Source organism: Eptesicus fuscus, chromosome 23 (genome assembly GCF_027574615.1).
Source record: "Eptesicus fuscus isolate TK198812 chromosome 23, DD_ASM_mEF_20220401, whole genome shotgun sequence".
Classification (NCBI taxonomy): domain Eukaryota; kingdom Metazoa; phylum Chordata; class Mammalia; order Chiroptera; family Vespertilionidae; genus Eptesicus; species Eptesicus fuscus.
This window is the reverse complement of record NC_072495.1, coordinates 14,420,899-14,448,647: the sequence shown is the minus strand read 5'-3', so window position 1 is coordinate 14,448,647 and position 27,749 is coordinate 14,420,899. Positions and strand designations below refer to the sequence as shown.

The 27,749-nt window shown below is 50.6% G+C and overlaps 1 protein-coding gene across 1 annotated transcript in view; it reads right to left on the bottom strand.

The window, feature by feature from the left end:
• PKNOX2 (PBX/knotted 1 homeobox 2) overlaps positions 1 to 27,749 on the bottom strand; it is a 76,741-nt gene that overhangs the window by 27,989 nt on the left and 21,003 nt on the right. The window contains exons 3-4 of the mRNA XM_008142573.3: positions 15,360 to 15,531; positions 4,326 to 4,514 (exon numbers count right to left, since the gene is read on the bottom strand). Coding sequence (XP_008140795.1) covers positions 4,326 to 4,514; positions 15,360 to 15,531 — 361 coding nt within the window. The remainder of the gene's footprint in view (positions 1 to 4,325; positions 4,515 to 15,359; positions 15,532 to 27,749) is intronic.

Sequence of the window (27,749 nt, the reverse complement as noted above, 5' to 3'; positions counted from 1 at the left end):
GGGGGAGGAAGAAGGATGCCGAGTGGTGACTAGGCAACCTCAGGCCACACTCGTGGTTTGCTCAATTCAGACCCTGTTCTGCAGCTCCTCTTTGGCAGCTCCTTTCCTGCCCGTCCCCAGTACTCCCTTGACCCCGAGCCTTCCACGGCTCACATAGGTTAGCTCCTCAGATGTGACTCATAGTCCCTCTTACTGGCCTGGTTTGGTGCGTACAGTAAGTGCCCTGCAAATGCTTGGCGACTGAATGAGAACCATGGCTCAGCCGGGTTTGTCCTGGCATAGAGCTGAGATTTAAATCTCCGTGGAGACAGAGGGATGGATTTCAGGTCAAATTAGAACCTGAGCAAGGTGGGAGTTGGGTTCTCTCCAGTGGATGGTGTAGCTTGTGTCATCTAAGACAGGAGAACCCTGAGTCAGAGTCTAATACGAGCCTCCTGCTGAGGATGCTGCCCCTGTAAGGAGCCTGGGCTCTGAGGAGCCTGCACACCCGATGTCAGGCGCAGGCGGGGCAGGATGGCTTTCCAGGGATGAGGAGAGAGTCCCTGAAACTTTTAGTGCTGTAGCTCGGTTGTAGCAGTCTCCCTCACTTCTCATGCCTGTTGCACCCCCAAAGAGAAAACTCACCAAGCAGGGAACATGCCCTGACCCCACAGAGCTGGATGGGGGCACAGTATGATATTGTGGAGGTGGTGAGGGGGACACATTTGGATTAAAGAACATCTACTTTGCAACACAAGGCGGAGTGATTAGCATGTGGGGAAAACCATGAGCCAGCAGTTTGCAACAAAGCTGGCAGGCTGCAGGGATGTTGATCCCCAGGATCATGTTCCAGAGGCAGACACCCCTCCCAGGCGAGGCTGGCACTCAATGGCTAGTTTGGGGTTGGGGGATTAAGATCGAACCATGACGAATGTGTACACACACACTCGCACATTCACATGCGTGCACACACATGCATGCACACATACACTCGTTTTCTCTCTGCTCTCTGTACTGGCTCCTGTGCCCAAATCTCAAGGCTGCCTCCTCCACTGGAAAGTCTCTTGGGAGCCTGGGTCGCTCCTTCCTTGGAAGGCCCACGCTAACCATAGCCTACTCAGCGAGACAATGGTGGGAGCCTGACCAGGGGTGTGGATGGGGACGGCACATGGTCCCACTCTCCATACACCTCGGACTTTGCACTAACCCACATCCTTCATCTCAGATTGCTGCCGGTCCTCCTTGCATCTTCTCTGCCTCTGCCTTTCATCACCTCACTTCCCTCCCCAGGTCTGAATCTCTTCCTTTTTCCTCCAATCCTTCCATTCCTCCAATCCTTCCATTCCTCCAATTCCTCCAATCCTTCCATTCCTCCAATTCCTCCAATCCTTCCATTCCTCCAATCCCTCCATTCCTTTCATTCCTCCAATCCTTCCATTCCTCCAATCCCTCCAATCCTTCCATTCCTCCAACTCCTCCATTCTTTCCATTCCTCCAATCCCTCCAATCCTTCCATTCCTCCAATTCCTCTAAGCCTTCCATTCCTCCAAGCCTTTCTCTACCTCCCTCTTGAACAACACCCTCGACATCTGTCTTTCTTCCCCTTTCTTCTATTTCTCCTTTCTCCTCTGGCTTTCTCTCGCCATCTTTCTCATCTTATTACTCCTTTTGGCCGCCTCTCCTGCACAAGGCCCCGTGATAGCCGCCGCTGGGCATGGGCTATAATAAAATATAAAATACTGTCTCTACTCAAATCATGGTTGTGATCTAGGAGAGGAAAATGAGGCGCAGGCACGTGATTATAATAGAGTCACACGTGCTATTTACCACACAAATGGCCCAAAGAGAAAAGTCCATTCTGGGTAGAGTGCCAGGGAAGCTCCCCCTGAGAGGGCAGCCCTGTTACTGCCCTTGGGGAAGAGCTGGATTTGGTCCTGTAGAGATGTGGGGGCGGCACCAAAAAGATGAATGTGTGCACGTGTGTGATTGTGTGCATATATGATCATTTGTACGAATGCATGCATGTGCACGTACATGCATGTGACTGTATGTGCGTGTATGTATGCGATTGTGTGAATGCATGTGTGATTGTGTGTGTGAGTGTATGACTGTGTGTGTGTGATTGTGTGTGTGCATGTGTGTGTGGGGGGGAGGCTGAGGAAGCCAGAGCAGGCTGGGGAAAGGGTAGAAAGCCCTGGCAGCAGCCTGTGTGTAATCACCTTACTTACCACTGACGCCTGGACTAAGTAGGAAACGAAAGGCCGAGTTTGGGAAATGCCTCGCTGAGTGTCTTTTCCTCTCTTTCCTGCCGCCTTTGTTTTTTGCCGATTGTCTGATTTCTTTCTGAGTGGATCAGAGCCTTTCTGCAGTGGCCGCCTCAGGGCCTGCTTCATGGCCGGCAGAGATCTGATTAGGGTCATGATAGGAATCAAAGTGCTTTCCTCTCTCCTTGGATCTCAAAGGCACCGAATGCTGGGACCCCAGGGGCTGGCTTTGCAGCCAATGTCTGAGAGCTCGCTCATCCAGAGCCCTCTGCGTCTCTGCCAGCTCCACAGTGACCCTGCTGCCCAGACCCACATGTCAGCCTCAGGACCCCAACCCTGAGGGGCCGTTGTGACTGCCCAGACCCCTGGCCTCCTTCTGTCCCCACTGTCCTGGTGCACCCCCAACACCAGAGCTCGGGGTAGAGTTGGGAGGGCCCAGGAGGGGAAACCCAGCACCTCTCTAAGGACCTGATTATTTCCAAAGACTGGTGCTAATTTTCTGATATGATCCTCACATCTCTGTGAGGCACTAAACCCTCATTACTTTTCCTGACCGATGCATTCTAATTAGATCAACACTTAAAAAAAATTCACAATAGCCACAGGATGGCTTTCCATCTCATTAACTCCTCACTTATTATTTTCATGAAAATTACTGATAAAAATGTGCATCTCCATTTGGTGAGGCCTCACAGCCTCCTCGGCGCCTATCTTGCATCTCTCCCGTCACCCGGGCTGCGCAGCGTCGCCATGGTAACCCACAATAATAGAAACTAATAAATTACAAACGAGATGCTCGTTGAGCAATTATTGTCCTCTTTTATGCAAGTTTCTTGCTAATTTTGATCATAAGGGAAAGTACAATAAGACTCTGAAGGAATGAGTCTATTTCAAGAGAATATTAGCAAGCAGAAGTCTGGGCGGCTGTTTTCAGATCTGTAATAAAGCGATTTGGTGATTTCAAGCAATGAGAAGAGGAAATAAACTTCTTGCCCCATGTCCTGTGCACTGTCATGTCCCACAGAGATCCCACTGGGGTGGGTTGGATGTGATACTTGTTGTCAAAATGCGCAAGGCATGCTGGCCTGTCCCTTCTCCTGCCTCTACCAACTTCGATTGTATGTATTGGTCCTTAAAACTTAAGGATTGAAAATGACACCCTTCTTAGGCACTCTTTCCAGCTCCTCTCACCAATCATTCTTTTTTCCCCCCGACCAATCATTCTTGAAAGTTTTACCTGTGTCCCCAAGCCTGATTGTCTTATGAGCAGAGGCCACTGTAAACCTCCTGGGGACCCTTCCCATGGGTCTGTCCTGGACTCGGGAACTCAGTGGGAGAGGAAGAAATCGGGAAGCTTATGGCTTATGTGGGTACCAGTGAGTATGATGGAAAGGTTTCACCAGGCAGCTTTCTTAGTTTGTAGGTTCTGGGAAAATATTCTGCCCCTTCTCACCCTGAACACACAGCCACTGTTTCCACATTTCCCAGTTCCTAGGATGAAGGTGGCAGGTGACCCTTGAGAAACGGTGGCTTGAGGTGACATTTACAGTGGCCCTGAACCTTAGGGAGACAGATGGGCCTGGGAAGGGTGCGCAAGGAAACAATGACCAGGGAGAAACGCCTCAGGGGAAGCAGTCTTCATCTACTAGGTGGGCAGGATTCAGGACCACTTCCCCAAACACTCCTCCCAGGAAATCAGGAGCTCAGTGAGCCTTCTCGAGAAGTCCATGGGCTGGGCCGGGCCCATTACCACCTCTGTCCCTGCCTCACCCTCCAGGAAAGCGTTCCATCTACTTGACTCTTGGGCTCATTTCTCAGCCAAGACGCCAGGAATCACAATCACATTGTCCCTCTCAGCTCTGGTCACCTCCTAGGCAACACTACTGCTCTGTCGTGGTGAGCACTGCTCAGAGAGGGACTGTGGTGCTTGATGAACAGGAGGAAGAGTTGACCAGGGTAGGAGCCTCCCGGGGAAAGGATCCAATGAGTCTCATCCATTGTCCTACGTCACCAGGACCTTCGGACATTCCTACATCTGGCTTTTCCTAAAGCCTAGGAGGTAGGACCCCGCCCTGTGGTTACCTGTGAGTGAAGATTTATGGAGGGCTGGTTGGGGGAATAGGGCCCCCCGAGATCATTCCTGAGCAGGTTGTCACTGTGCATCTTGGTTTTGAGGCAGGTGATGTAACGGTTACAAAAGTCCTTGCAGAGTTCATTGACTTTCTCCAACTCCAGCAGGTGGATTCTCAGGACCTGGATTGCCTTCACCATCTGTGGGGAGGGAGGAGAGGTGAGCCCAGGTGTTTATATCACATCCCCTTGCTGCCTTGACCCCCCAAGCCCCAGGCACACCAGGGGACAGGAGTCCATGCCCTGCCCCAGGTATGCCCCAGGTATATGCTTTCTCATCCACATGGTTTGAATTCTCATGATCTACTGCCGACTGCTTGCTGCCTTGAGCCCACTGTTGTCACAGCTGCTCTTGGGCAGTGGTGGTATTCTGAGAACAGTACTGGCCTTAAAGGTAGAAGACCAGGCCCCCAAACCCCAGGCCTGCCATCTGTGATCTGTTTGGCCTTGGGCAATTCCTTAAGCAATCTGTGGCTTACAGTCTGACAAATAGGGATAAAGACATCCTCCCTAACAACTGTGCAGGTTGGTTAAGAGGGTCCTATGAGGGAATGCACAAGCCGCAAAGAGTGAAGCCTGAATAAGGGCAAGGAAGATGAGATTAGAGTTCCTTGCAAGTGCCTCAGGGGTCAGGGACTGTCTATTCTTAAATAAGCCTGCTGAGTGCATCACGTGACACAGGTCACCTTGCAGATGCTCATTGATCCTCGCTGACTGAATGACTTAGCTAGGCCCTGGAAAACCTAACTGGGGTGGCCTTTTCCGTGACCTTTGGGTTGGACGTGTACCTGTCACTTCTTCAAATGGACATTCCTAACCTTTTCATGGCAAGAAGCTATTTCTCAATAGAAGTTTTTCTCTTTATCACTGTTATTATTATAAAGAGAAAGTGTATGGGATGTATGGGAAATAGAGGATGGAAAACAACAACAAAAATGGCCCTTGATCCAATCATCCTAAAACAACGATAAATGTTCTTTTTCCACATGCCTGTATTTTAACACAGTTTTAGTCACATGTGCATACAAGTTTGTGTCCTGTTTTGCCCTTAGTTTACCAGTTGTAGTTTTCTAAGTGGCAAAATTATTCTCTCTGTTCTCCCTTCTAGACCATGATCTTCTAGAGGCAGGAATGGTGTCTAATTTGCTCACCGTGTTATCCTCAGCACCAACACATGTGTATACTGATTAAATGTTTATTGAATGGGTGGAAGTTATTAAGAAAATATATTTTCTATTTTAGGAAGGAAGGGATAGAGAGATAGAAACATCGATGAGAGAGAAACATCGATCAGCTGCTTCCTGCACATCCCCTACTAGGGTTGGAGCCCGCAACCCGGGTATGTGGCCTGACCAGGAATGCTCAACCACTGAGCCATACTAGCTGGACTGAGCAAATATATTTTTAATTGTTGCAAATTATTCAATGTGTGCCCTATTTAACCAATTCCTTATCTGGGGGCATTTAGATTACTTCCGATTTTTTAATTTTATAAAAAATGTTACAGTGACTATCTCCCAAGCTTATAGATTTTATTCGTGTTTCTGCATTAATTCCTTAGGGCGAATTCCCGGAAGTGACAGGAAAAACAGCTATGGGCATTGTTTAGGCTCACGATAAATATCGCCAAGTTGCTTTTCAAGAAAGGGCTGTTTAAATGGTGCTGGAGCAATCGGACATCCACAAGCGAAAAGGTGAATCTTGATGTAAATCTCACATCTTACATAAAAATAAACTCAAGTGTATCAAAGATCTAAGTGTAAGACATGAAACTATAAAACTTTTAGAAACCCCCCCCACCGCCCCCAAACCTGGAGAAAATCATCAGGACCAAGGACTAGCCGTACAGGGCTTACATCCGACACCAAAAGCGCAACCTGGAAAAGGGAAACTTGGTAATTGCACCTCATCAAAATGAAAAGTGTTCGCTCTTCAAAGACCCTGAGAGGAAGAAGAAAGGACAAACAGGCTGGGAGAAAACGTTTGCAAACCGCCTATCTGACAAAGAGCATATCTGGAATATATGAAAAGCTTCCCAAACTGAACAGTAAAATAACAAGCAATCCAATTAGAACATGGGCAAAAGACAACGTCAGACTTTGCGTTGAAGAGGATATGCAGATGGCAAATAAGCACATGAAAAGATGTTCAATGTCATTAGCCATCAGGGAAATGCAAATTAAAGCCACAATGAGATATCACCACACGCTTACAAGAATGGTTAAATAAAAAGGAGTGATCACACCAAATGCTGACAAGGGACGGGACACTGGATCCTTCGTACATTGCTGGTGGGTGTGTAAAACGGTACTGCCCTTCTGGAAAACCCCATAACAAAACTAAATCTATGTTTACCATACAGCCCAGAAATGGCACTCTTGGGCATTTATCCCAGAGGAATAAAAGTGTATATTTACACAAAAACCTTATTTCTAATAGCCCCAAACTGGAAGAAAAAACACACAACAACATATACTTCGGCAGGGGAATGAATAAAGCAATTGTGGTACATCCATATCATGGACTAGTACTCAGCAACAAAAAGGAACAAACTGTTTATACACTCAATAACTTGGGTGGATTTCAAGGAAATTACGCTGAGAAAGAAAAACCAGTCTCAAAAGATTATATACTGTATGATACCATTTATGTAACATTTTTGAAATGGCAATATTATAGAGATGAAGAACAGATTAATGGTTGTGGGCAGTGGAGTGGAGAAGGGCAGGAGGAATTGCTTAGTATCTTGACTACCATAGTGTGTACATGAATTTACACGTGTGATAAAATTGCACAGAACTACACACACACACACACACACACACACACACACACACACCCGTAAAACTGATAGAAGCTGAATAAGGTTGGCGGATTGTATTTTGTCTACTTCCTGGTTGAGTAACTGTTCTATACTATAGTCATGTAAGAAGGGAATTTGGACTTTTCTGTACTATTTCTTACGAATGCATGGGAATCTACAATTTTTTATATATCAAAAAGAGTGGTGCTCAGTGGTTAGAGCATCGGCCTGCAGACCCAAGGGTCTTGGGTTTGATTCCAGGCCCCAGTTGGGATGCAAATGAGGGGCAACCAATCCATTTGTCTCTCTCACATTGATGTTTCTCTCTATCTCTTCCTCCACTCTCTCTAAAAAAAAAAAAAAAAAAAAAGTCAATGAAAAAATACCCTTTGAGGATATCCAATAAGGATTAGAGAGAGAGAGAGAGAAGAGAGAGAGAGAGAGGCTTGTTGCCTTTGGAGAGCCATTTATGTTGCCATAAGTAATATATAAGAGTCCCTGTTTAACTCTCCCCTCCCATTTCCGGCTGGTATTTGGATGCCCAGGAAAACAAGGAGGGAATCTCTTGCAGAGAATTCTGACTTCTGCTGTGCAGAGAGCTGCCAGCGTCACACCCCTCTCTGAGCCTCAGTGGCATTTCAAGTGGAAAGTGCCTGGGTTGGCATTTGAATTGTCTGATGGGCAGGGACTATACTCAACTAATTAAGGGCTCTTGGAGTTATGAATTAGACTAAGTGTCACTCAAAGGCTGAAACCAACAATTTTGGGTCTTCATGCAGGGCTCAATCACAGGGTCTTGTCCTAAGTGCTCCCTCCATGGCGCTGAGCTGATGGAGCCTGGGCCCTGCCAGGCACAGAGCATACTGACGTTGGTATGATTATTTGAATAAAAAAATGGGGTTGGCACTGAATAAATATTGGCTCTTGCCTGAATTATCTACTTGACTTTGGCCATGAAGATCTTGTTTTGTATCTAGAATAATTAGCACAGTACAAGGTGTTTATAAATGCGCACTGATGGATAACAATACCCAAACATTTCTTATTCTGACTATGTCCCAGTCCCTGTGCTAGACCTATGGCACGTCTTGTCTTAAGCACCTCACAACCACCTCCGCAAGCCCACATTTTACAGTTGGAGAAAATGAAGCCCAGGCATATTGCTTACTTGCTTAGTCACACAGCGGGTAAGCCACAGAGCGAGGATGTGAAGCCAGGTTGCCTGTGCTGCTTTGCCCTCAATCCCGGCTCTTGGAATTTATGTGTACAAAATGGCAGTTTAAAGGAGCATGGTTTAGGGAGAAAGTGGCTCAGTGACAGGAATTAGGGATTCCAGAAAAACCAAATATCTTTGGGGATATTTAAGTTATTTCCAGATCCCTCCCTGGCAACCTCCCCTCATTCAGCTGCTCTGACTGCTCTCTCACTCCTGGTCTAGCCCAGGAGTCAGAATCCCTCACCCATGCGGGTGTCTGCTTCCTCGAGCGGAAGAAGAGAGGAGTGGGCTGTCAGGTGCCTCCCATGTTCTGACTCTGAGCATCTCCAGGACTCCGGCCCTCAATTCCCGGACGGTGTGGAAGGGGCACTGAGAGACGATCTGGCCGCCTGTGGTGAGCAGAAGGGCCAAGCCTCTAGGACACAGGCTGCATCGTCTCCTTGGAGGTGCTCCCAATGAGAACCTCATCAGGCCAAAGCTCTCTGTTCTCTCAACCTGCTTGTTGAATTCTTCCAAGAAGTGACCAAATTCTCTCCTGCCTTAACAGAAAGCGCTTGCTCAGCCTCCTGTGAGCACCAAGAACATCTAGTGCTCCTATCAGCACCAGCTCCCTTAATTCGATGTTATCCATTCGACGTGAATATTGCCTCACAACGTGCCACAGGCTGGAGAAGGCACCTGCCTGGAATAAAGTGTCCAGTTAGCTTTATCTTCTCCAGGCAACGGAATCCTGGTTCCTTCAACCTTCCTTCTTTTCCCCTTTCCTCTCTCCCTTCCTCCCTTTCTTCCTTACGTCTTCCTTCCTTCTTTCTTTCTGTTTCTCCTTCCCTTCTGTCTCTGAGCTTTCCTTTGCTGGCCCAGTCTTCATTTTTAATCAACATTTTATTAACTCATTTATTTTTAAATCTTCTCATGAAGCAATACACCCATACTCACACACAGGAAAGTACACACATTTATTCATTTATTTTAAAAACATAGCCAATAAGTACGCATTAAAAGAATCAGTAAAACAAACTCAGAAGTAAAATCCACCCGGATAGCTGTGCTGAGGTGAAACAGGCACGCACCGGGATTAAACCGGGTCTGGTGCTCCGTGCTCAAAGTGGACCCACCACTCGGTCTGACAACGCGCAGTGGAAGGATTACTTTTTTATGGAATAACAGACTTGGTTTAAAGATTTAAGCAGGTAGCATAAATCATCATGGTGTTCTGAGGCAATGAATATGGAGGACCTTTCAATATTAGAGAAAAAGACGGGCAATGCTGATAAGATGGGGCGTTTGCTGCCTGGTGGAGCAGGAAGCCTGGGGTGGGGGTGGGGAGGTGAGGTCCATCAGCCTGGATCTGAGTCCTGGTGATGCTCAGAGTCAGGACATGGGAAGCACCTGACAGCCCACTCCTCTCTTCTTCCGCACGAGGAAGCAGACACCTGCATGGGTGAGGGATTCTGACTCCTGGGCTAGACCAGGAGTGAGAGAGGTCAGAGCAGCTGAATGAGGGGAGGTTGCCAGGGAGGGATCTGGAAATAACTTAAATATCCCCAAAGCTATTTGGTTTAGAAACTAGGTGATATTGGGCCAGTTGCATGACTTCTCTGAGCCTCAGTTTCCTCATTTGTAACATGGAGAGAGGATCATCCCTAACTCACAGGACTGGCTAAGAGCTGAGGGAAATAATGTGAAAGTGCTTTATGAACCACAGGGAATCAAAAGCATATACATTTTTTAACCTCTTTTAATAACTTCTAATATCTTGCTGGCTTTCCTACTGCTATTCCATATTCAGCTAGTGGAAAAACAATCACTCCCAGTTTTTCTTCTGTATTTGTGTTTTGTAAATCATCCTCTGTCCTATGTGTTTGCAATTTGGGGTTTTTGCCTCTAAATCAGAATAAAACTCGGATTTATTGGGCTATTTTTCTAAATGATCGATGTCATATAAAAAGTCATTCCAAATTTTCTGGTGCAATAACAATTCCATTTGATTTAATATCATCTCCAAATGTGATAAATGTGTCCTTAATTCCTTCCCCCACGTTTGGCTTCCTCTTTCAGCTTTTCTCCCTCCCTTCTCGTTCAAAATAAAGAAACAGCCCTTCAAAGAAGTACCCTTCAAAGAAGCAAAGCAAGCTGCAACCTTATATTTTCATGTCATGCCATGTGCACTAGCCCCAGGGGTCCCAGACAGAACCTGGATGGGGCTCCTGGTTTCCATGAGGTCACGTGGCCCCAGGGGTCCCAGACAGAACCTGGATGGGGCTCCTGGTTTCCAGGAGGTCACGTGGCCCCAGGGGTCCCAGGATAGAACCTGGATGGGGCTCCTGGTTTCCAGGAGGTCATGTGGCCCCAGGGGTCCCAGGATAGAACCTGGATGGGGCTCCTGGTTTCCAGGAGGTCATGTGGCCCCAGGGGTCCCAGACAGAACCTGGATGGGGCTCCTGGTTTCCAGGAGGTCACGTGGCCCCAGGGGTCCCAGGATAGAACCTGGATGGGGCTCCTGGTTTCCAGGAGGTCATGTGGCATGATGCTCCAAATCACTCATTTCCTGCCTGGGTATTCTAGACAAGCATTTAAACTTTCTGTCAAGTTTAGGGTGATAATGCTTACACGGTAGAGCTATTGTGAAAATGGAATTAGATAATGTATGTAAATGTTCTGGGGACAGAGTAGCTATTTGATAAATGTCAGTTCTTTACGCCAACGTGCCCCTCCCGCAACCAAGTTCCTCCTAAAAAGTAGCCTCTCTTGTAGGATCGTGGCCTCTTCACTTGATGGTAATAAATCTTGCCTTTCAAGTCAATTACAGACAGAGCACTTTACAAGATGCAAAATGCTTTTCTCTCCATTATCTCATTTGAGTCTCATAACCACGGGGCATGTCTCCCCCGGAGATGAGGGACGGAGGCTGAGATGAGGTGCCCTGCGCAGTTGCACGCAGCAGTTAAGGAGGCGCTCCCTCTGTGAGCTGGGAAGCTGGGATGGTCCTCTCTCACTTGCAGAGGAAGGAGTTTATAAACACACAGGCTCTGATATTTCCTGGGGGTCATTAGGGCAGCCGAAGCTAAAATCTAATCGGGAATTTTTCCAGATCCGCCCAGCTCTGCCCAACCAGTTGTAAGTGTAAGGTCATTGGAACAAGAAATGGGAGTTGGAAGATGAAGACCAGGGACTGGGAACTGCCAGATAATGGGGGGACAGAATGAACATTTTCTGGAAGCCATTGTGCATGACAACTGAAATACTTTTAAGTCAGTAACAGGTCACTTCTCCTCAATTTGGAGAAGCAGTGTGGTGCAGAGCAAGGCGGTGGGCTTTGGAGTTAACACCCACATGGTGCAAATACCAGCTCTGTAACTTTGGGTTCTTAGGCCTTGAGCGCCTCTGTAAAATGTGGAGAGGACCACGGAGAGAACCAAATGGCAGAGCAGCGGGCTTGGGAGGCTGAGTCCTGGTCTTCCACCTGCTGAGAGGCCCTGGCCAGTTTACACAGTCTCTGCACTCTACTTTCCTCCTCTGCAAAATGGGACAACAGTGACTCCCTCAGCGTTACAGTGAGGACTGAATGACAGGTGGCCAGAAAAGAACTAAAAAGAAGAGCTGGCACATAGAAAGAACTCAGAAAGATGAGCGATGGGTCAGTGTGACTGCATGGCTCCCTCTGCTGCATGCTAGCGTGTGACCTTGAGCTAGCGACATCCTCGTGTCTCAAGCTCCTCGTCTTAAAATGGGAATAATAGTAATAATAATATGTGCCTTGTGGGTTTGAAAATAGGATTAAGTGAGAAATTATATGTAAGGTGTTTGGAAGAGCACCTGGCACCTAACAAGTGCTCTATAGATGCTCATTGTTGCCAGCTTAGACGGTTTTCCTTTCCCTTTCTCATCTGTAGGAATCCTGCTCCTGTCTGGGCGAAGGGAGTCTGCACTGAAGGCTGCGGGAGAGCCTGAGCGGGGCTGGCGAGGCCTCTGCGTGCCCGGAACTCCGGCCTGGCTCCTCTCCACGGCTCAGGCCCTGCCTCCTCAGCGTGGCTCGGGGGCCGGTGGGGCCCCGTTTCAGAGCTGGCTTTTCGGCCAGGCAGCCCTAATCTGTCCCTTGAGCCACACCAGAGTCTCATTAAAACGTGCCCCATAAATGTTAAAAAATTTACACATAAAAAAATTCCATGCATGAAACTGAAACCATAGGTTTTACAGCCTCGGTTTGAAATCTTGCATAATATATAAAACCTTGGCCCTGCACTGGGGGCCCGTAAATCAGATTTTATAAAACAAAAAGCTTCTACCTTTCAAAGGGGTTTGGGGAACTTGCAAATTTTACAAACTTTACCAACTGCCAGTCAGAGGGGGTTGGACCCGAGCTGGGGACCCGGGGGCAGGTAAGAGAGCGGCCTGGTGAGCACAGGGTAGGAGTGGGAATTGGCGTGGAGAGTGGCTGTGGCACTAACCTGGGGGCATCCCAGCCTAGCTACCAGCGTCGGAAAGGAGAAGGAGAGAGGGTCATAGTGTGGGGACTGGGGGAGACCTGGTGGGGGTACTCTTTTTTAAAAAATATATTTTTATTGATTTAAGAGAGAGGAAGAGAGGAGAGATAGAAATCTCAATGATGAAAGAATCATTGACTGGCTGCCTCCTGCACGCCCCCTACTGGGGATCAAGCCTGCAACCTGGCATATGCCCTGACGGAATAGAACCCTGACTTCCTGGTTCATTTGTTGAAACTCAACTGCTGAGCCACAGCGGCTGGGTGGGGGAGGGGGTACTCGTATGAAGTAGGACTCTATTGTCCCAGGGAGAAGGGAGGGGGTGATGCAGTGGAGGGAGAGCATATGAGGAGCCATAGGCTGGTCCTGGTCCTAAAGTAATTTCCCTTCTCTGGACGGTGCTGTCTCATCTGTAGAGGGGCTTGCTTCTCTCCAGAGCTGTTTCCTCGTGTGCAGCGGAGCAGCTGGCTCCCAGGAAGGGCAGTGCCCTCAGAACTGCAGTCTGGGGACCTCTCTGGTCTTTGGGCAGCTCCAGGAGAGCTCAGTCAGCATTCCCATGGGAACTTGTCCAGGACACTTTCTGGGAGGAGGGGAAGGTACAGCATGCAAATTGTGTTTTTCTGGGGGGAGGGGATCGCGCAACTAGAGGTGGGAGGAGTCATGCCCAGTGGAGGGTTTGGTGGGGCGCGGCGGGGGGGGGGGGTGGGGGAGGGGGAGGGGGGGGGGAGGGGGGAGATCAGAGCTCGAGATCCCAGGGTGGGACAAAGTTTTGGGGACCTCCGTGTCCTCCTGACAATTTCATCTGTGAAAGTCAATATTCAAGGGCAGAAGAAAGCCGCCCTGACACGCACATATATATAAAATAAATCTCTCAATTATCTCAGCTCATTTGCTCGGGGTCTCTCATTTTATGTCCCTGCTCTGCTGCGCAGTATATCTGTCCGGATAAAGAGTTACAGTCCGTTGGGCTACGTGTGCGGGGTTGTAAAAAATACAGATGCCAGATTAACTGGCTGTGGCACTCGGCAGCTGATTGAGCTGATAATGACGTGATCTGACCTTTTTCTAATTTCTAATTATGTGCATCTTGGCTGCGCTGGCTACATGATTCCTGTTCTAATGATGGCTCCTGTGGTTGGCCTCTTCCTCCCCCTCCTGACTTCAAGAGGGCGGCGAAGGGCACTGCTTGGCTCCCCAAGTAAAGTTTTGGGGGCCAGGAGGTGGGGCTGGGAAGCTAGAATGCCTTGGCGTAAGGATACTGCACTTGAGACTAACCTTCTGGATGGTATGCGTTCTTAAAGGCCATTTAGTTCCACAAGCCATCTCACTCGTGTTTTTATTACAGTCACTGGAGATGGGTGTATTGGATCTACACGCAAGGAAACCGAGCTTCGGAGGAGTGAAGTCAGCAAAGTCGCCCAGATGCTGAACAGGGAAGCCAGCCCTGGTCTTTCATCCCATGGGAACAATTGACCAATCACTGGGGGACACTTTGTAAAGTAGATGATTGTCTAACCACTATGCTGTATACCCGATACTAATACTAAATAATACTGAATGTAAACTGTAATTTAAAAAATTTTAAATCACAGAAAAAAATAAAATAATTGACTGACCAATCTCCCAGCCAGGACCGTGGCTACTCATCTGGGTAAATCAGGCCACGTGAGGGGTGGGAGGTCCAAGGACGACTCCACTAACCAGACCACTCCCAGTCCGGTGATCTGAGGACTGGGGCCGCTGGAGGGCTGGGGCCGCCGGGGCAGCTTCTACAGCACCCAGTTCTCCAGGGCAGGCTTGGCACACGGCAGGCCCTTGACCATGGTTTGCTGGACTGAATCAGAACTCTGACTACATGAGTGAGCAGACCTGGAGGAGACCCAGGGAGTATGTTGGCAAGGGGAGCACGGAGCCAGACACTTGCTGGCATGTCCCGGCTGCACAGAACAGCAGGCTGCAGTGATGACCTGGGTAACACGCTGGGTTTGAAAGCCTGATCTCCTGTGTCCCCCTAAATGGGCAGGACATCCGCTGGCCGCCTTCTCAACAGGACTGTGCCTCCAGGTCTCTCTAGCTGCTGATGTGCTTGAATGTGCCTGTCCCCTCACCCTCCACCCTGCAGCACACCAGCCTGGTGAGTTACTAACACACCAGGACTCCAGCCCTCAGAACCGCTGCCCCAGACATTCCGGTGCCACGCCCCTCCTCTCCTCCTGTCTGTGCGGCAAGAGGCTGGAGGGGATGCAGGTGTGCAGCGGGCAGAGCCCAGAGAAGGGGAGAGCTTAGGCAGCCAGACCTGTGCCTGCAGCTCTTGGTTTAGGGAACTTAGAAATGGTTCTCAGTGGCTAGAGGACCATCTAGTGCCTGGCCCACAGTGGCACACAACACCCTTTGCTGAATAAATGAAAGGATCATTTCTAGAGCACTTGGAGGGACCACAGGGGACGGAGAACCTAGCCGGGGTGGGGAGGGAGGGTCTTTACCAGATTGTCCAGTTCTGGGTCATCGCTGAAGAAGGGTTTGTGCTCCTGCTCCTGCTGGTGGACAAAGTTCTCGATGTCCACGTCAAAGCTGGCGGAGGTGATGCACTCCGAGCCCTGGGTGGCCTGTTCACATTTCTCAAACAGCAGCGTCAGAAGCGGGAAAAGAGGGTGCCTGTGGGGACAGCAAGAGCTCACACATGCGCACAGAGACCTGCGGCCGGCTGGGCTCAGAAGCCATGAGGGCCCCTTCCCCATGCTCCCCGCACTTCTTCTCCCAAGGCCCCACTCCTGAGATCGTCCCCAGTCCCCACGGTCAGCCCAGATGGCAGCAGCTCATGCCCTGGTGGGAAGACCCAGTCTCCCATCCCTGGGCGTAGAGGGCGGTATCCTCCTCACCGTGCCTGGCTTTTCTCTGTGGTAAGATAACCTGCATGGGTATCTGATGAGGGTGAGGGGTGTAACCCTTCAGAGAAGTAGGAGTCCCTTTCTGGTTTAAGGTCAACCCAGGAAGGAAGTGTGGGAAGTGTCCAGACAAGTCCTGGACATGAACATCAGCGGTTGGTCAGACACCCATTCTTGGCTGTCTGGAGCCAGCTGAGGGCAGTGCCTGTGTGTCTGTGAGTACCGTACTTTCCGGCGTATAAGACGACTTTTTAACCCAGGAAAATCTTCTCAAAAGTCGGGGGTCTTATACGCCGGAAAATACAGTAGGTTAGAAAAATCTCTGACAATGTATATCAGATTGCTTAAAACCCAAATACCGTATTTTCCGGCGTATAAGACCCCCGACTTTTGAGATTTTCCTGGGTTAAAAAGTCGTCTTATATGCCGGAAAATACGGTATTTACAGGGGATGAGCGTGAGCCTGAATTCTGGTTGCACATGGCAGGCAGGTGTCTCCACCTGCTCTGCATCTGTTCGCCAACTCAGTTCAGGTCAGACACCCAATCACAGGAATATCACCTCCCTGCACTTTCCCGTCATCACACGCCTCGCACATCCGTAACCACCTGTTTATCTGCATCGTATTTGCTCACCGTTGTCCTCCAGGACTGTCCCTGTCTTAATGAGCGCTGTATCCTTAGGGCCCCGCCCTGCATGCTCATAGCAGGCACTTACTACTCAGTGACGGACAGAGAATTAGGGAATGAAGAGCATGTGAGCGAGCGGGTGGTATGTGTGTGATGTATTCTGTAAGCTGAAGGGCTTACCTCGCTGGCTCTGTGGGTTTCGGTGGAGACGCCACCACTGGGGGAAGCTCCTCTGACTGCCCTCCCTCACACTACGCTGATGGCTCCCTGAGCTCTTTGCTTTCTCACCTGCCTTCCTGACTAGAATGTGAGCTGCATGAGGGCAGGAAGCAAGACCTTATTCACCTTATTCACCACAGTCTGTTCGGAGTGTAGCAGAGGCATGTAGATCCCAATAAATATTTGCTGAATGCATATATGTTATGTGTGCACACCTGTGTGCACATGTAAGTGCATATCATTCTTATTTCTCTGCAGCATGTGTGAATGACTATGTCTTAACTCCTAGCATGTATGCCTATGTTTGCACGGGTTGTTGACACTGGACCCTGGAGCCCCCTTCCTTCCCATGGTGGTCCCCAAAAAGCATCTGCACACTGCCGCCCCCCGGCCCCTGCCCCCCCCCCCCCCGGTCTCTTTCTCAGTCCCCTGGGACCACACAATCTAGCTCTTTCTTTTTGATTAAGCTCTGCCTGCTGGGAGAGGAGGCAGCATGTGTCAGGCCTGGCCCCTGGGCCTCTGCGAGAGGGGATGCTCTGGCCAGCACTGTCCAGTAACATTCCTGCCACATGGACATGTTCTACACTGTCTGCCCTCCAACACAGAGCCACTAACTACCGTACTTTCCGGCGTATAAGACAACTGGGCATATAAGATTTTCCTGGGTTAAAAAGTCGTTTTATACGCTGGAAAATACGGTATATTGGACTATATTGATGGGATTAGATATAATGGATTAGATATATTGGACTACTGTATTTTCCGGCGTATAAAACGACTTTTTAACCCAGGAAAATCTTATACGCCCAGTCGTCTTATACACTGGAAAATATAGTAGTCGAGGTCAAGGGACGTTTAAAATATGACTGCCGCCCTGGCTGGGTGGCTCAGTTGGTTGGAGCATCGTCCTATACATCAAAAGGGTGCAGGTTTAGCTCCCGGTCAGGGCACATACATAGGTTGTGGGTTTGATCATGGTTGCGGGGCATATGGGAGGCAGCAGATCGATGTTTCTATCTCATATCAATGTTTTTCTCTCTCTTCCCCCCTCTCTCTAAAAATCAATAAACACATATCCTTGAGTGGGGATTAAAAATTATGACTTGTGCCTAGGACACTGAGTTTCTACTTTATTTATTAATTTTAACTGATGTTAATGTAAACAGCCACATGTGGCTGGTGGCACACTGTGATCAAACACAACGCAAGGAGGACTGACGCCCAGCCTCACAGTGCTGACCCTCCCAGCCTGTCCACTCTGGGGTTCTCATAATTCTAGGTGCTTAGCCCCCCATACACGCTGGCCGTTCTCCCCAGGCTCAGGGGCAGTGGGGGGAGGAGGTAGGGCCCACTTCAGGTGGGCTGCTTGGCTTGCAGGGCCTGCCCTGGACACTGCCCCCCTGCCCTTGTTTTGGGAGCTGATGCATCAACAGCTGGCCTGCAGGCTGGGTTTTTGTCTGCAGGGAAAAAAGGGTCAATATCTGAATGTGGCCCATCTGTGGCCCCAAATCTCTAGAAGACCTATTCAGCGCTTCCCCCACCCCCCCAGAAGCTGACAGGGAAAACCACGGCTCGCTTAGCCAGCGGCTAAAACAAAGAGAGAGCAGGTGAAGGGTTAAACTCCAGCGTAAGTCTTCATTTGCAGCCACTAATGCCGCAGCATATTATGGTCTAATCTAAGCTGATCCCAGTTTAATGCAAGCCTCTCCTGGCCCTGCGCGGAATACCAAAGGAAGCCTCGGCGGCTGTGATTTAAGCAGAGCCCGCAGCGCTTTAGCTGAGGGACACGAAAGGCAAATTCCAGACGGTGTTATGAATTATTGCGCCTGATGAACCTTCCTACTCTCAACAGATGCCTGCTGCCATTTAAACAGCCACTAGATCAATTAGGAATGAAAGGCACAAATCGACTCTGTACAAGGGCACTAAATTACCAGGAACTAATAATCCGCAGCGCCGTGCCAGGTGGTGGGTGCACCCCGCCGGTCACCGCTGGTTCCCTTCTCTCGTCAGAGGGGGGTGGGCAGCTGCTGAACGAAGAGGGGGCGCCTGTGTGCACGTGTGTATGTGTGTGTGTGTGTGTGTGTGTGTGTGTGTGTGTGTGTGCACCTGTCAGCGAGGCCACTGTGAGTGTTATGTACATGTGCTCTTGTGTGTTTGCATTGTGTATACACACAGTGTGGGATGTATACAGTATGTATGCATGTGGGTTGTGTGTTTGAAGTTGGGGTACAGATTTTGTGTTCGGTGAGTAGTGTGCATGTGCCCTACATTGTGGGCAGTGTGTGTGTATGTGCCATGTGTTGTGTGTGTGATCTGGGCGGGGACTGAGTGTTCTGTGTACACAGCATGAATAGCGTGTGGGGTAGGGAAAGAGGGATCTACTGGTGACTGCACCCCTCACATACTAGCACTAGAGTTGGGATGGGGATGGGCGGGTGGTCCCCTCTGCCACTGTTCTTGCCCCTGCATGGAGGAGAGTGATCAGGGAGGGCCTCTCTGAGGAGGCGACATTTAAATGACGCCTGAATGATGAGGAGGCAGTCATGCAAAAATCAGAGGGAGAGGCTTTCGGAGCAGAAAAAGCAAAGCACCCGAGATAGGAATGAGCCTGGTGTGTTTCTGGAAAAACATGCAGACGATGTGGCTGGAGCAGGATAGGCAGGAGGGGACAGGAGGGAGGTGAGGTTGGAGAGGTGAACGGGACTCAGATCACAGTCTCAGACAGAGCTGGGCCTTGGGCGGGGTGCAGGTGGGGGGCCGGAGGCCTTGTCACGTACACTGGGCCACAGCACAGGTCCTTTTCATAAACCTCTCACTTCCAGGCATCAGATCTCCCAGAATGTGTGTGGGGGGCATATCTGGGGGTGTTTTCTGGGGGCTCCTGCTAGCTCCCAGAAGAAGGAAACATACTTCCCATCCCCCCCCAAATTAACGAGGGCCACGGAGCACAGAGCAGGCTCACGGAGGCTGGCATGGCTGCTTCTCTCCAGTGTCTCCTGACCCGAGCCAAACTCTCAGCTCCAAACCCTCCCTTCTCATACCCCACCCTCTCCAGGCTCCTGGCTGGGTTCACCTACCCCACCCCCTGGTCCCTGAGCCCAGGAGCTCAGATGGCATCTGAGCTCAGCCACAGGTTCCACACGACTACACCGGGTAGGGGCTGCCTGTGGCTCGCCTGCTCTATCCGCCTGGATCCCTTCGTAGATCCAGACTGTTCCCCGCTACCTCAAGCGTAGGGACCGCTGGGACACTGCGTCACCCCTGAGAACCAGGCTCAGCTTCCCAGTGACTCAGCAGGGTCTTCTCCAAGGCCCAGCCCCTCCCCAGCTGCCCAGCCTACAGCTGTCCAACCAAGGGTGGACCTGTATTTCTAAGCTACCCTCCCCCCCCCACATCACCGCCTACGGCTGGAGATGAGGCTGGCAGCCCCAATGCAGGCTTGGGGAGGGACAGGATGGGGTGACTAGGGCAGGGACCCCGAGAGCTGGGTGTCTTGGTCAGCAGGGACATGAATGTCCCTGTGTGTGCAGGCATGGGAGGGGAAGAAGCGTTTCCAGAGAGACATGGGATATGGCCCTGAGCTTCCTGTGTCCTGGTGTTGCTGTCCCGATCTCCCCCATCAGAGAGATAGAAGTAGGAACCTGGAAACTCGGTCCCAGGCCCGGAAGATGAGGAACAAGATGTGAGAGATGGGCCACTCGATTTCATTTCCAGAGGACACCTGACCTCCAGAGGGGCTCACCTGCTCTCGCTGCTCTCTCCCCTCTTCTCCCTGCCGCCTCTGCCTGACCGCCCCCTCCACCCCAATCTCTCTTAAGCCGTTCAAAATTTGGAGGAAATAAATCTCACTGCTCAATTCAGGGAGAGCTTGAGCCTCGTCAGTGCAGAACAAATAGAAGGAGGGAACCTGCATGACATTTCACTGAGGAAGAGAGGTCGTTTCCAGCCACTAATAAAAAGGATTTGACACAGACTAATAAAGAGAAATGAATTTCTCTAATGGCCTAATTTAGCACACTCAGCACTGTGCCCGCTCCTGGGCGCCGGGAGGGGGGCAGAGCCCCGAGCAGGGAGCCGCATGGCTCCAGGGCGGGCAAGAAGAGATGATCTCAGATAACATTTTATTATTTCTTTTTTCTTTTCCAGGTCCCCACCCCCACCCCACCCTCATCACCTCTCCCAGGAGCATCTGAACCAAAATCAAGCTCAAGATACGCACTTCCTGTTAACAGTCCAGAGAAGCGGCCTCGCGCAGCCTCGCAGCCCTGCGCTGGCTGCAGCAGTGATTAAACCCGATACGTTGATTTCTACAGGGGTTTAAGCCATCGTTTGGTTTAATTACCTCTGACATTTCTGCCTTTGTGTTTTTTACATCACCCCAACTCACCGGCCTGCAATGCCCAGTTTGGGGCCAGGAGGTAGAGGAGCAGCACCCCCCCCCCCCACCCCCCCGCCCCCGCCCCCGGCCCCAAACTGGACAGGATTTGGGCTGAAGCCCTAGTGGAGGTGAATGTCACCCTCTCTGTAGCAGCAGAGAGGCAAAGACCCCTCGCTGAACCCCAGTTTTCCTTCAGCGCAAGGTCACACAGACATACACACACACACACACACACACACGCCCTCACACAGATGCACACATGTGCACACACACTGGTAAGGCTTCTGAGTGCTTCCATGAGCATGCGGGCTTCAGCACAGCCCCCTTTAGCCCTCCCCACCTCCTGACAGGTGTTCTTAACCTAAACTGGCTCAGTAGGTCTCCCTAACATTTTCAAAGACCCCTGGCATGGAAACCACGACTTCCTGGTAATTCTCGTCCTCATCTCTGACTTAATTCCCTTGTTAGGGTGAGGCTTATTTCCTTTCGTTAAAAGGACTCACGAAAAGGCGAGAGGACCTTTTCTGCTTCCCTTCCTTCCTCCTCGGACAACCGAGGTTAAATTGTTTTTAAACATTTCTTCCTGCACAGAGGATCAGAGACAGAGAAGCAGAGACAGGAAAAAAGAAGGAAAGAAAAAAGAAAGGAAGGAAAGAAGGAAAGAAAGAAAGAAAGAAAGAAAGAAAGAAAGAAAGAAAGAAAGAAAGAAAGAAAGAAGGAAGGAAGGAAGAAAGAAAGAAAGAAGGTAAAAGAGGCTAGGATGCAAAGAACAGGACAGATAGGGATGGAGAACGGATATGTGGACGGAAACAGCGCTGCAGGCTGGGGGCAGGGCTGGCCACATGCGGGAGACATTAGTGCTGGTTCTCTTTCTGGGTGATAAACCTTGTGATTCACAGTCATGCCACTCCATCACTCCGGAGCCTCTCAGCCATCCCTTCCCTCGTGACCTTGGCCGGGACTGCAGACCTCAATTATGGGTCCAGCCAAGTGTGTGGCAGCTTGCCTGGCTGTCCACCTTCTCCCCCTGGGACTGACCTTGGAGCCCCCAGGCTGTCCTGCACCTCATCTCCCAGCCCAGGCTCATCGGCTGGGGAAGAGGCAGACAGGGGAGGCCAGGACAGCACTTCGCCCTCCCTGGGCCCTGGCTGCTTCTTCCATTGGGGGTACAGCCCCTCCGCCTTTCCTGGCTGGGAGGAGGATAGACGGCGGTCCAGAGCGTGGACTGTATGACAGGAGAGCCGCATTTCTGGGTGGAAGTTTCAGGGGGACCAGAGCATGGTCTGGGCCCAAATGCCACAGAGGACATCAATCTGCTGCCTGCTTAGGTGGTGGTGGGATGGATTGGGGGGGTGCGGCAAGCAGCGACCAGGCCGGCAGCTCTCCAGCTCCCCGACCGAGTCTGCACTGACGCACGTGGAGGTCTCCAGCTGCCAAAGGCCCAGCACCTGGAAACTGTGCTCAAGGGCTGGAACCCTGATCCTCTTTTTCTAGAGCCCAAGTCAGAGGTCCCTGGGATCACAGAATCAGAGGAATGCCCCAGAGCCACTTCCCGGGGCGGCCTGCTGCCCCTTTCCTGGGCATCTCTCCACGGCCAGAGGCCCCTTACAAGTATTCACTGTGAGGACTGCCGCCATGTTTCTCCTGGATGCTGAGGAAACCAATGAGCAACCTCAGATGGACACGCGGCCTTCACAGCGCGGCCTCACTTTCTCTTCGGTGTTTCTCCTCCACAGACTCGCAGAGCGTGGTGGGTGGACAGAGAGCAGGTGGCCCCCGGCCCCGTATCTGCACAATCCCCCTTCCCCAGCTCGGGCAGCCAGACTGCTGGGGCTCCTGCTGGTCCTTCCGCCTCAGCTGCCTGCTCCTGGGTCTCTACCTGTCCCTTCCAGTCATTTCAGAATCCAGCTCTGAGTGCCATCCCTTCTGCGCAGGCGCCTCGAGGGCGTCTCCAGCGAGAGGGAGCGTTACCTCCTCTGAACCATCAGGGACGCTTCAGGGTTTCCACCCGGACCACTTCCTCCTTTAGGGCGAGAAGCTGGGCGCTCTGGAACGAGTCTAGACTTTGGAGTCACAACGGTGTGACTTAGGGGCAAGTTACCGAGTTTCTCTGAGTCTCAGTTACCTTTGTTGTCAGTCCTCACCTGAGGATATCTTTCCCATTGATTTTCAGAGAGAGTGGAAGGGAGGGGTAGAGACACAGAGAGAAAAACATTGATGTGAGAAGGACACAGCAATTGGTTGCCTTCCACGCGCACCCCGACCAGAGACAGAGATGGAGCCTGCAACTGAGGTACATGCCCTTGTCCGGAACTGAACCCAGGACCCTTCAGTCCATGGGCCGATGCTCTATCCACTGAGCCAAACCGGCTAGGGCTCAGTTTCCTTTTTTCTAAAGCAGGGACACCACCACCACGCAGGTACCCTTAACCCTTTGCACTCGCTTGCTTTTTTCTCGATTCCTTTATTCTAATGCTAACTGTGTCGAGTCACACTCGACATCCGAGTGCAAAAGGTTTAAGGGTTCGGTGAAGAAGCATGTGGAGTGCCTGGCGCTTACTAAGCGGCTCCTTTTCCCTGGGAGAGCGTGTGGGCACCTTTTTGATTCAGAGCAATGCTGACCCCGTCCGCTCCGATCAATTTACATTCCCACCTCCACCGACTCACGTGGAGGGACAAGCCCACATGCCAACTCAAACAGAGGTACAGAGAGAGGAGAAGAGAGGCCACGTGCAATTAACTGATCAGAAACCCAGACCCTCCTTTTTTAACCAGAACAGCACTGCCAGTGAGCATTTATTTTTATTTCCCTTGGGACACATTCTACTGGCTGTAGTTGCGTGTGCACAGATCTGTCTTCCTCACTGCATGCTGAGCTCCTCCAGGGCATGCTCGTCCTCTTTCTGAATTTCCAGGGGTCAGGCACAGTGCCTGGCACACAGCAGCGGCTCAGTAACTATTCCGTGAATCGATGCATGGGAACGAGTGAGTGAATCAAGAAGCACCGAACTGCGAGAATGAAGGTTCCAAGAGAACTTCTTTCCGGCTCAGAATCCGTTCCTGCTGGGGTACTGGGATCAGATACTGCCATCTGGCAGTTTCTAGCCACAGTTACTACAAAAAGACTTGCCCGCTTTGGGCTCTGCTGGGGTGTGTGGGGGGGTGGGCTGGCAGGGTCTTGGAGGGAGGGGGTGATGTGGAGGCGGTGCCTGCCCAGCCCTCCACTCCTCGCTGCTCAAAGGCACCAGATGGAGAGAGCGGAGTGGGGTGCGGGAGCAAGCCAGCAGCTCCTGGCGGATGTATTTTTGCTTCAGGTGTGACGCTGACACCGCGCGGGTGTATTTTTAGTCCTGCCCAGTGGGCGGTGTTAGCCTGGGTTGTCTTGGAGAGGACTTCTCGTTGCTAAATTGGAATTGCATGGGCTAGGGTTCCAGGGCCCCAACTGTCGCTCCTCCCCAGGTGGTGAACAGGTCTATTCCCGGCAAGTGGGGCCCAGGGCTGGCCACAGTGTGCTCTGCCCCATCCCTCCACACACACACTCACACACACACCCCTCCCTCCTGGCACATTTTAAAAAAATGTGAAATCTCAAGAAACTGATTGTTAAGGCTAGTCTTCAAGGGCAAGAATACCAGGAACCTAAAACTTGAGACCTGGTAGGATCTCATGTCCAGTCCCTTCATTTTTTTTTTTTTTTTTAGGTTTATTGAGAAATAGCTGACACACATCACTGTATAAGTCTAAGGTGTATATCACGATGGTCTGACCTACATATATTATGAAATGATTAGCACAGTAGGCTCAGCTAACATCCATCTCCTCATAGAAATGTAATGAGAGACAAGAAAAATGGGGGGAAATGCTCCTTGCGATGAGAACTCAGGATTTACTTTCTTAGCAACTTTCCTGTGTATCACACAGCAGTGCTGGCTCTAGTCATCCTGCTGACGTTACAGCCCTGGTTCTTATTTATCTTATAACTGGAACCTTTGTACCTTTGACCACCTTCCTCCAATTTTCCCTCCCCCTCTGGGAACCACAAATCTGACCTCTTTATCTGGGAGTCTGATTTGTTTGTTGCTGGTATTTTTTTTTTTAGAATCCACTGGTAAGTGAGATCAAACCGTATTTGTCTTTTTCTCTCTGACTCATTTCACATAGAATAATGCCCTCAAGTTCCGTCCATGTTGTTGTCAACAGTAGGTTAACCTAATTTTTATGGCTGAATAATGTTCATATATATTGCTTCCATGTCTCGGCTATTGTAAAAAATGCTGTTATGAACACAGGGGTGCAGATCGCTTTTTGAGTTAGCATTTTTGTTTCCTTTGACATATACCCAGAAGTGGAATTGCTGGATCATATGGTAGTTTACTTTTTTGCGGCTCCTGCACACAGTTTTCCACGTGGCTGCGCCAAATTACAACCTCACTGACAGTGCAGGAGGGGCCCTTTCTCCACATCCACGCCAGCACTTACTGTCTCCTGGTTTTTGATGACCAGCCCCCACATTTTAAGGAGAGATAACGGAGGCACAGAAAGTATCTTCCCTGAGGGTAGGCAGCTAGTGTGAGCCAGTCAGAGCTCCTACCCAAGTCACCCGAGATGCCACCAGTCCCCAGAGAGAAAGCACTTCGGGGGGTGGGACGGCGTGGAAAGGTGTGCCTTGGTCACTGGCAGGCACTCTGTAAGTTGCAAAGTGCTTTTCCACGTACTTATTGCATTTAAACACCCAATATTCTTATTATTCCCATTTTACTGATTAGCAAACTGAGGTGCCATGGGTCAAATAATTACATCACGCTAGTAAGTGATTTGAGTTGAAATTTAAATCTGGGTATCCAAAGTCCACGTACTGTTTTTGAACGATTATTGGAATCACTTCATCCTCCTCCCTTTTCCCCTTTACTGTCCTTGAGTCCCATGTGTCCGGGGTCTCAGAACTGAACTGCCATGTTGTCCCTTCGAGAATCAGGACTGCTGCAGCCCAAGAGAATCTCTCCTCATCAAACCAGTTTCCGAAAGAACCTGCTCTCCTAATAGTACTCTGTGTTCGGATAGGACTTTAACCTTTATTTATTTACTACTAGATGCCTGGTGCACGAAATTCGTGCACGGGAGCGGGGGTTCGCTCAGCCCGGCCTGCACCCTCTCCAATCGGGACCCTTCAGGGGATGTCTGACTGCCGGTTTAGGCCTGATCCCAGCAGTCGAACATTCCTTTTGCAGTCTGGGACCACTGGCTCCTAACTGCTCACCTGAGTGCCTGCCTGATCGCCCCTAACCCCTCTGCTTGCCTGCCTGATTGCACCTATCCGCCTCTGCCTCGGCCCCCTGCCACCGTGGCTTTGTCTAGAAGGAGGACCAGATGACCAGAAGATGTCTGGTCGACCGGGTCTAATTAGCATATTACCCTTTTATTAGTATAGATTTTTATTTTTTTTAATATATTTTTATTGATCTCAGAGAAGAAAGGAGAGGGAAAGAGAGATAGAAACATCAATGATGAGAATCATTGATCGGCTGCCTCCTGCATCCCTCCCCCCCTCCCCCCCTTGGGATCAAGCCCACAACCCAGGCATGTGCCCTGATGGGGAATCAAACCATGACCTTCCGGTTCATAGGTCGATGCTCAAGTCCTGAGCCACGCTGGCCGGGCTAACATACTTATTTTTTATCCTCACTGAAGGATATATTTGTATTGATTTTAGAGAGAGGAAGGGAGAGGGAGAGAAACATCGATGTGAGAGAGAAGCACTGATCGGCTGCCTCCCGTATGCACCCCAACTGGAAATTGAACCCACAACCTAGGTATGTGCCCTGGCTGGGAATCAAATCCACGACCCATTTTTTGGTGCATGGGAGGATGCCACAACTACATGAGCCACCCGGCCAGGGCCCAGGCTTTAACCTCTTTATAGAGCTTTCATTTTCTCGTCTGGCACCCACCTGGTGGGGGAGGAAAGCTTATCTAAGGAGGTTCAATGGTTTGCCCAATGGTAGAGTCAGAAGTTAGACTGAAGTCTCAGTCTTATGATCTTGGCATTTGACCACAAGACGGACCAGTGCTTGGGAAAATCAGAGGGTGGCGCTAGGGTTAAAAGAAGGGCAAGACTGGCTTAGTGCAGCCCTGGTGAGAAATTATCGGCCACCTGAACCCCCAGGCTTTGCTTGCTGGTCTCCTTCCACCCCACCCACCCACCCCATCGCACTAGCAGGAGACCCGCCTGCTGGATGACTTTCCTCTGGTAACGGGGCAGATCCAGTCTGGTGCTGTAACTCCTGGCCAGCAAAGCCATCATTCACTCTGAACCTCTACAGGCCAAGCACTGGCACTGTTAGCATTCGTTATCTCCTTCAAGCCTAACAGGACCTCGTGAGGAGGAAAGTCATTGGGACTCCAGGTTCTGCATCTCGTGTTGGTCGGCCTTGTCTTCGCCAGGTACCCGGACTCTCGGCTCTGCCTAGGCCAGACGGGGAGCTGTGGGAGCAGCAGGACCCACCGCCTCTGAACACACCTGCTTCCTGGGCCCCGCAGCTGCAGCCTCTGCGCCCGCCAGCAGGATGTGTGGAGGCTGGGCTTGGGGCGGGGTCTGCAGATGCCTTTAGGAAGGCGGGAAACGGGCTTGTTCTGGTGCCAAGGAGAATGGAGCATGGAGTATGGTTTTGCTCTTAGATTATGGCTCCAGTGGCTTCACTCCCCTGACTACAGTCCACAGCTGGGATGCTAGCTCTTAGGCCACCTGCTTCAAATGCCAGG